Raw genomic sequence first — 9,759 nt, forward strand, 5'->3', positions numbered from 1 at the left:
AGAGAGAGAGAGAAAGAAGAAGAAGAAAGGAAAGAAAGCATGGGAAAGGACAGCTGTTATTTAGCACAGAGGAGGACCAGGGGTCAGCATTAGTAGCTGGCTGGACTGTGATGTATGCGGCAGCCCCTAACTATGTATGTAGAACAGAACGGGAGCAGCTCTATGGAGTTAGGGATAGCCATCAGTCAACTAGCTGAATTAACTAGCTGGCTGCCTAGACAGTCAGTTCGCTGGGTAACTACATTATACTGACAATTATTATAGCTAACTAGATACTCTGTAACTAACTAGTTATTTACTGCTGGTCCAAGGCTCCCAAGGCACCTCGCCAGCCTCCTGCAGGCATACCATTGTCCCAGCTGCTTGCTCTACAGTGCCCAACCAACTAGTGGCTGTGTGATAGAGAGCTGTTCCGTAAGCCATAGCTATAGCAAATAATATATATATATATATATAACACAGTTATAACCGCTTGTTTGGCCAGCACTCCATCGCTGTATCAAGCTGACGTTGTTTAGTCGGGCCATATTCTTAGAAGCGATCAACTCGAGGGAAGAGGTCTTGGCAAACGTGATCCGAGGGGTCGAACTTCTCAAAGTACAAACTTCACTGTGTTATTTTATTTATACGACAGGACAACGACCAGCCAGCTTCTTGCGCTTCTACCGTCCAGCATAAGAGCCAGCGATACGTTCTTTTATCTCGCCCGTTCACCCAGACCTTCCCGTCACCGATATCCAGCTAGAAACCATGGTTTGTGGACCTGCGCATCCTGCGACCCCTCTTCAGTTCTCCCTACCCCCTATTATCCATAGAGAGCCACCGAGGCCCCTTCGTCAGCTAACAGTTCCTCCTTGACGTATATAGGCCGACTCTTTGACCGAAGAGCAGGTGTCCGAGTACAAGGAGGCCTTCTCCCTGTTCGTAAGTTATTTCTGCTACCCCTTGTTGTTCCTGGAGTGGCCTCGTCCAAGGATGCCCCGCCCTTGAAATGTGCGGACAGATAGCTAACCAAATGTTCCTCCATCGAATAGGATAAAGATGGCGATGGTATGTAGCGAGCTTTTCCGTCTCCAAAACAAATGGAGACTGTAACCTGTTAGTCCTGAAAAAGAGCGTTGACCCATATGTCATGCCCAATAGGCCAAATTACAACCAAGGAGTTGGGAACAGTGATGCGATCTCTGGGCCAGAACCCTTCAGAATCCGAGCTACAAGACATGATCAACGAGGTTGACGCCGACAACAATGGAACTATCGATTTCCCAGGTGCGACTTACTCCAGGGCCCAACAACCCACCCACACAGTTTGCTACAGGCCTAGTCGTTAATATACTCATGGCACAAAGGAATGTTACGCTAATCGTTTTTATGGTACAGAATTCTTGACTATGATGGCCCGAAAAATGAAGGATACCGATTCTGAGGAAGAAATCCGAGAAGCCTTCAAAGTGTTTGATCGTGATAACAACGGTTTCATCTCTGCTGCCGAGCTGCGCCACGTCATGACCTCGATCGGAGAGAAGTTAACTGACGACGAAGTCGATGAGATGATTCGTGAAGCCGATCAGGATGGCGATGGCAGAATTGATTGTAAGTACTCTCACCACTGCTGTGTATTCCCTTTCTTTCTTTCTTTCGGTTTTTCACGGCTGGATTTTGCTAACGGATAGCTGTAGATAACGAATTCGTTCAACTCATGATGCAAAAGTAGGCTCCAAGTTCACATAGCAATCTAATTACTATTCCATAAAGATATCGACAGGGTCATATTTTTACGTTGTCACCAACCTCCCCTTTTTGCTCTTTACGGTTTTGCCTTATCGACTTACCCATCAATGGATGGATGCTGGCAACAACATTGTTTTTAAGGACCTTGGTTATAGTAACCAGTTAATTACTTGTGTCTTGGCCCTTCTTTCAATGTTCATCCTCTATTCTCAGTGGGACAAATATTGGTAAAAAAGGAATTACATAAGATTTCCCAGCTCCTGTGATGTTTAAATGTATATTCACCGAATTCGAATAGGGATACAATTATATTAACGGTCTCTTCAAAATAAGTGCATATATTCCATGCAGTTTGCGGTTACCCAATCATTGGCTTTTGAGAATAAACGTGGCATGCGAATATCGTAACTCTATCGTCATAGATCTCTAATACTATATTTCTATTATATCAAGTCACCGTCAATCCATGTGGATTAGGCAACAGCTATGCCTAGTTTGAAAGTGAATGGACTACCGGTAAAACTTGAAAACATCCATGTACTGCCTCGCAAGGTCAACTCCAACGAGGCTAGCCTTTTTGCGTGCAGTATGAGCCGATGCACCCCCCTTGTCAAAGTATTCCCGCCTCTCAAGGCCTAATCCAGGGACTTGGATTGATTCTGAAGCCCCTGGTATAGAAAAATTATCCCACAACTCACGTATTAGCATCACTCCCAGCTCCCAGTCTTCATCCGTAGGTATAATAACCTCACGGGGTGGATAGTGCGGGAGATGAGGAGCGAAATCCCAATCCTCTCCAGGTTCTCGGGTGAGGTCTGGCTCCGACTGTCTCTGGCCTGGGCCACGGTACTCGATTTCCACGATTGCTCCACGAAGGCGGGGCCTGGGCATTGTCTGACGAACTTCGCCTATCCTGACCCGAAAGTCGCCTACTTCATAGGCTTCTCCAGAGGTGACGACCACGGTATAGCGGTGGTTCCAGAGTGGTTGAAAGAATTTTGTTGTCATGGAAAAAAAGGACAGGTAGGACTGCGGGTCGAATGTCTTTATCACCGTCGTATGAGCTTCATTTTGAGAGGGTGAATTCAACTCTTTGCTATCGGCTGAAGGTTTCGATTGAGAAGACACTCCAGTTGCTGGTATTGGAACAGGTGGCGGTGAGTTCATCTGTTTCTCCATTTCGGCTGGGTCCAGCGGATCAACCTCAGGTCGTGGTGAGATTCGGACGAAGCCATGATTTTGGTAATGGCTAAGCGATAAAAAATGCATATATCGCGGAGTTGGCACTTTATTATGGGGGAAGTTTGCTGCTGGCAGGCACGATGCAGTGTCTCGCACGAGTTTGAATTCTAGAGCCCAACGTCCAAGCCTAGCCGGTTGATGGATTGCTTTGAACCGATCAATCACGGTTCTTGTTGCTGTCGTTGGCAACTCAGGGTTGCTTGGAATATAGTACACTCTAAGTAATAATGAGCTCTTGCTGTTGTCCATGATCTCAAGCGTGGATGGTTTACATACCCAGTTACCGACATTGTTCCCTGAACCAAATCTAACTCCCTCCTATGACAACTTAAAATATAAAAACCCCTGAGCCCAGATTCACAGGCCCGAGAGATTTTTCCTCCCGCACTCACACTGTATCTGGAGTAGAACGTCGTTCCCGGGATTTAGAGAGTAGGAATAACTGATGGGGCTAAGGTGATAAATATGGGTAATCGGAGATTTCTGGGTTTGTCCTATTTCGTAGTGGTCTTGAACAGCACCGACAAGTTAAGATCGGTGCCAGCCTTTGCTCTGGATATTTAAAATCTGTAGTAAGGATACAAAGGGTATGATCCTCCTGGGTATCTGTATTTAGCGGCAGGGCCAGCCAACGCTCGAAATTCGAAGCCGGTCGAATATATATAATTATGACATTATCCAGCGAATCATGAAAAAGACAATGTAGTACTCCGTGAATGGAATAGATTTCTAAATACTCTTGTCACTCATAGATCTTAAATTGTATATGGTATCGAGAATGTAGAGCCGGTGAAGTTGTTAGTTAGCTGCGGTGTGTTCGATGTTGATGGAGCCTTCTTGTCAAGTAGTTAACTAGCTAGTCAAGTTTTAACTCAGAGAAATCCCACTCACGTGATGAGATTCTGACCTCATCCGCTCTGGCCTCCACACGCCAGGACAAACATCAAGCTTGGCTTCTCTTGATTTCAAAAGTAAAGTGCGTGTTGAAGTCACCAGAAGTGGGTAAAGATAACTGTTAACTCACCATAGCATGGACCCAAAGATCCTCTACGGGTGCATCCGAGTTTTGCCAAATCCACTGATCAGATGGCTAACAACAACAATCTGGGGCAGTTCAGACCCTACTAAAATAATACCCTTGTGGCTTATTTCTGAACCAGGGGGGGATGAAAATGGCCGAGCCTGCGAAAGTCAAGGACTATCGTGAATCACTTACACTCTGTATCGGCGTTTCCTCTCTGTCTTGCAACAATTAACTCCGAGTAGTCAACCTACGATCAACGCGGCAGAGGAAGGACGCAAGGATTCGTTCTGGACGCTGGGCGCCGAGGCCGACATCAGATTATAGTTTCCGCATCTCGCGGATCGATACTGACATACAAACATAACTGGTCTTTATTGAGTACGGAGAGGTTATCTGTTCTCTCCGGTTGAAAAAAACAACCATTTTTGTATGCAGAACAACCATGCCGGTATCAAACAAACGGTTTTCAAGCCCATCTTGGTGAAAGGCATGGTGACCAAGTTTTTGTCAAGAGGGAGACAAGGAATACTGACATCGCTGCTATACATGGGGCTGAAAATGCCGCAACTGGCTACTCAACGTCCCAGTTGATCCACCTGAATGCATGCATCATGAGCAGCGAACATTCAAAAGCCAAGATTGACTGAGACTAAATTTTTTTTTAACTTTCTCTTTCTCAATCATTTTCCTCACTTGATTACTCTGAGGACAACAACGGGTAATTCGATGCAAACGGCTGATTCTTTATACGAGGGTCATTGAGTCGTTGTTTGATTCAGGATCATCATGGAGGGCAGCTTTTAAATTGGCAAAGAGGTACAGATACACACAACTCTTTACATTCTGCTCCTAGTAGTATATACAACAAGCACTCCGTAGACGACGAGGTTTGCGAGATCTTAGAATAGAGCTGAGGAACGTAATCTGCCTCTCAACCACTCTCATGATGCCCCTGCTCGGTACCCGACAACGAAAACTACTCCGTACAGGTCCTTTCTGGATCCCACCTCAAAAGAGCCGGGCGGTGGGTTTCCCATCAAGTGGCCCGTAAATGCATATAAACGGGGATGGCTTGGATCTGGAACAGTTTCGCAGAGAGCACGAGCCATGTTCGTGTTTCGGCGCTGTGTCAGCCCAGGATCGGTATCTTGTGGGCAGGGGAGACTGTACGGAGTACTCCGTAGCTCCATAGCCAAATGCGCATTCCCTTTTCTTCTGACTGAAACATGTCTTTCGCCCTGGGCTCCCTTATTCCACTGGAGTACGAGTATCTCTGTATCATCCGCCTCCCTTTCTCCCCTTCGTTCCCTTCCTCCCTCCTCTTCCCCTTTACGTTACACGCTTATATAATCTGATCTAATCTGATCCGCTGATTGATAATGGCGTGACGCCCCTTCGGCACTTCGGCCAATCATAACACGATCTGATATGAAACCGGTGGGCTGACCGTATTGTAATTTACAGAGCGTTACCCAATCAGCTAAGGGGGCAACATCCGCCATTTGAAGTGCATCGAAGGCGCACCTGATGGGCCGCGCAGACGACAAGGGGAGCGACGGCAAGGAGTTCGATCGTGCTAGGCCCGGCTGAACGCAACTGACCCATCACCGTTGACACCAAGGCCGGATGGACCTGCAGCCGACCGCGCCTGTTATCCGAGGGACGGTGTTGCAGGCCGCGACAAGACCCGTAATTATCGTAATTTACGTATCCCGCGTATTTTTCTGGAGTCTCGGCAAGATCTGATTAGGAGCACTTTCTTCTCGGGAGAAAATTCGCCTTCGACGCCCCAGGGCCGCCGACGGTCAGACAGCCAGACAAGAGAAGCAAGCCAGAGGGAAAGAATATAACTCGTCCAAGTCTGCCCCAGGGCTCTCCAGGGCTATCCTCACATTCCAGCGTCACACATGCTGCCTTCCACCTTGTAGGCGATCTTCTGCCATCATCAGATAACCACATTTTCATGCATTCCCCACTTATCTGATCAAAAAAAGTACGGAGAACTGTGTTCTCATTCTGGAGCCCGGTATGCAGCCCCTTGCTATCATAATCCAACCAACCCCGAAATTTCCTCTATAAACATCCATTTCTTTCCGATTTATACTTATATTCGATATCGACATGCTCATACCTGCATTGATGCTGATTGTTGCTCCCTCTACACTAGCTATACCCTTGTTGGAACGTTTTTTCTTTGGCCCTCTGGTTCTCTCACGCAATGACGACTACAATATCATCTCTTCCTGGTGAAGAGCCAGTCCCTATCCCACTAACCTCTACATCGCATCCAAACGATCCTGTCCCCGAAGAGCCTACATCAATACCGCATCTGACCCTCCTACGACGCTCAGCAACGGGTACATCGGACTCGCAGTCAGCAGCAACCTCGGTAGCCGGCGCATCAGAAGTGTCTATAGATTCAGACGTCCCGTTAACACCAATAACAGAACCGTCCAGCGACACGGCGTTGGAAGATACATATGCTGAAGGCAAAGAGTCAGATGGAATAACCCAGCGCCGAAGGCGAGCATCCACAGTATTGATATCTCAGAATTCAGAAGATGTCCAAAGAATATTGGGAGATATCCGCGGCGGAACCAACCTGTTAGGGAAGATATGTTGCGGAGGAGGATGCTGCAAGCTTGAGCCTCTCAAGAATGCTCTACCATCCATCACTTCGAATCCAGTTGTCCGGCCACAGAACGCTGCATTCGAGAGCCTGAGGCTATACGTTGGCGAGCTTTCCCTTGACAGCAAGCTTACCAAGATAGCCCCTCTCCCAGAGAATACTGTATCCTTCTCTTCTCCTTCAATTGATTCTGTAGGAAAGAAACTAGGACCAGCAGATCATCCTCCTCAATTCCTCCAACCACACGCACCCTACGAAGTGTATCGTGCTCCCCTTTACCATGCACGAGAGTTGACGAAACCCGGTGCTGAGAAACGAACTTACCATTTCGATATCGATGTTACAGACTATCCAGTTGAGGGTGGAAATGTCGACTTTGTCGTTGGAGGCGCCATTGGTGTTTGCCCCAGTAACTCTGAGGCTGTCGTTGAAGCCATCTTCAACCGTCTCGGGGTTCCTAAGTTCATACGGGATAAAAAGATCACACTTCACACCACCAAGGGCCGGTGGCCCACGATTTGGGGAGACGAAAAGCCTAGAGATCTCCTAACTACCAGACGTGAACTTCTTAGCTGGTGTTCAGACCTACAGAGCTATCCTCCTACAAAGCCGCTCCTTCGATTGCTCGCAGAGTATGCATCAGATGAGAACGAGAAGAAAATTCTCATGTACCTATGCTCTGCTCAGGGCCAGGCTGCTTTCTGTGACCTCCGTACTGGTCCTTATATCACTGTCTTGCAGCTTCTCGATGCATTCCCTTCCTCTCACCCACCTTTGGACCATCTCCTCTCCACCTTGAACACGCTTATGCCTCGTTTCTACTCGCTCTCCCAGGACCCTATGATTCAACGCACCATTGATGGCAAAGAACCCCGACGAGTTATTGAGATTGCTGTGACTGTTCACGAATGTCTAGACTGGAATGGAGGGTACCGCACAGGAGTTGGATCGGGTTTCTTAGAACGCCTAGCTCGAAAGATTCAGTCAGCTGAAAATGATGGTATCGATCCAGCTAGCTTGAACTTGCACGTCCCCATGTTCCGTGGGCTCATGTCCAATCCACTTGCTAGACGATTTGTCTCTGACGGACCTATGCTCCTCATTGGAGCTGGTGTCGGTGTTGCTCCCTTCCGCGGCTTCGTCCAGAGCCGTCTTAGATCAGCTAACTGTGCCAACAAGGTCTGGGTGCTCCAGGGAGTCCGTGACTCTTTGCTTGACGAACTTTACTCCGGAGAATGGGGAGTTCACGAAGATGAAGTTAAGAAGGTCGTCGAGAGCAGACGAGGTGAAGGCAGATACGTGCAGGAGGAAGTACGCCATCAAGCAGACCTGGTCTGGTTCGTAATCAATTCTCTTGATGGGCGAGTCTTCGTCTGCGGCAGCAGCAAGGGTATGGGCGAAGGTGTCGAGGCTGCCTTGATTGACGTCGCCATTGCAAAGGGCAACTTGAACCCAGAGCAGGCAAGAATATTCTGGGATGAGAAAAAAGCGGCTGGCCAGTACATTGCAGTATGTCTTAGTTCTATTTTCTTTTTCTTATCCTTATTTGAATATGAATCCATACTGACCACCCAAAATAGGAGACTTGGTAAATTGAGCTACACTGAACTTTTCGGGAAAGACTGCCCTCTATCCAACGACCACCCTCTTCGGCGATATTTAGACGAATGACTTCAAAATCTCCTTTTTCATCACCCAGTCTCCTATTTCATACATTCTTCTCTGCGTCCTCGGCATCTCATAGAGTCCATCCCTCATTTTCAACATTTTAATTCGAGGTTATTTTTCTTTTCTTTTCTTTTCTTTTCTTTTTCTTTTTTTTTTTTTTTAGCATAGAATAAACTGTTAGCATTAGGAGCAATCCATTCATTCCTTCATTACATCTCACTTTACAAAAGGTGAACTCCGTATATCCTGTCTAGTCGTAGTCATCTATCCATGCAATCTGTCCTCTCTACAGGATTTGAACGCAGCCACATGAAACAGTTTCACCATATAAGCCGTTCACTGACCTATTAAACTTGGACTATTAGGATTTTTGACCCGTTTTGATGATGGACTGTTACAAGGGGTGCCTGTAGGCAGGGGAGCTCGAGTGTCGGGTTGTACGTAGTCGTTTTCCCAAGGAAAATAATACATGTCATGCTGAGAAATACTGATATCAAGCCGCCTGGATATTGTTAATACTTTTTGGCACTGCCGGCAGCTGTTTACCGTTATTTCTTTCCTGCCAGCAATCAGGGAAGTTGGGGTACAGCATTTCAGGTTTCAGTCAACTGCCCACGGCCAGGAACCAGGAAAAAGAAGACAGATTGCTCTTCTATAGAAGGAAGGAAGAAAAAGTGTTATACAAGTAAAATAGGCATGGCAGGATAGGTACTACCCAGTAGAAGACGATGTTGGTCTGATTTTCCCCTGTCCTGCCCAGTTGTACCCGTTGATATGGAAATCCAACGTACGGGAGCTCCGTAAGACCTGAGGCGCCAGATTTCTGGAACCATTGACTATCACTTTTGAACCATGGAATATGCTGCGCCTGTAGACGCCACAGAATGATCTACAGCGGGGTTGTACAGAGCTCCTCTGTCTCTGTAAAGACCTAGTCTGGCTCCTGATAATGTAGAAGGAGAGGAGTCTTCGACAAGTCACGTCCACCACATAGTGACAAGTATGTTGCCCGTCCCCCCCCTCTCGGCCTAACAGTGGGCTAAGGAGGAACCTGGGTATCAAAAGCCATCGGCGACGGTATCAGGAAAGAGAAAACGAGAAAACGATCTCTGCCATCATTTCTGAGTAATCAAACCAGGAAATGTTATGACATCGAGAGACGATCGCAGCCCTCGGTCTCGACCTGAAGACACTGTACGCCGTGCATAAAGGCTCTGCGAAGAAGTTGGATAACAAAGAAGCCGGTTGCCAATCGAAAATACTGCTAACAAGTTGTCGTATGATAATATGAGATAGAATTTGGAGAGCTTCAGCAATTACCGTCAAAAAGAGCGTTCGTTGGCAGGCGCCCCTGAATAAATTATACCACCATGCGGGCTATTTCCGAGAGCTTCTGTTAGCCAGTCAGGCTTTATTGAGTTACGTATGGCTGGCACTGTAGACGGCCAGATGCCGAGAAAGACAA

At 47.2% G+C, this 9,759-nt stretch overlaps 3 protein-coding genes across 3 annotated transcripts; 2 read left to right on the plus strand and 1 right to left on the minus strand.

Moving 5' to 3' along the window:
* Positions 1-867: 867 nt before the first annotated feature.
* Positions 868-1,962, plus strand: TRV_05472 (uncharacterized protein; the record flags this gene model as incomplete). Its single annotated transcript, XM_003020387.1, has 5 exons — positions 868-924; positions 1,059-1,098; positions 1,144-1,269; positions 1,381-1,593; positions 1,766-1,962. Coding segments are annotated over 5 exons (633 nt in total), but the record flags the coding sequence as incomplete, so codon positions are not given.
* Positions 1,963-2,241: 279 nt separating this feature from the next.
* On the minus strand, positions 2,242-3,222 carry TRV_05473 (uncharacterized protein; the record flags this gene model as incomplete). The annotated part of the gene is made up of 1 exon (XM_003020388.1): positions 2,242-3,222. The coding sequence occupies one exon, from the start codon at positions 3,220-3,222 to the stop codon at positions 2,242-2,244; it is 981 nt and encodes a 326-aa protein (XP_003020434.1).
* A 2,993-nt stretch (positions 3,223-6,215) lies between these two features.
* On the plus strand, positions 6,216-8,135 carry TRV_05474 (uncharacterized protein; the record flags this gene model as incomplete). The annotated part of the gene is made up of 1 exon (XM_003020389.1): positions 6,216-8,135. A coding segment is annotated over one exon (1,920 nt), but the record flags the coding sequence as incomplete, so codon positions are not given.
* Positions 8,136-9,759: the final 1,624 nt, after the last annotated feature.

The sequence above is a fragment of the Trichophyton verrucosum genome (genome assembly GCF_000151505.1).
Source record: "Trichophyton verrucosum HKI 0517 chromosome Unknown contig00422_1.f1.exp, whole genome shotgun sequence".
Classification (NCBI taxonomy): Eukaryota; Fungi; Ascomycota; class Eurotiomycetes; order Onygenales; family Arthrodermataceae; genus Trichophyton; species Trichophyton verrucosum.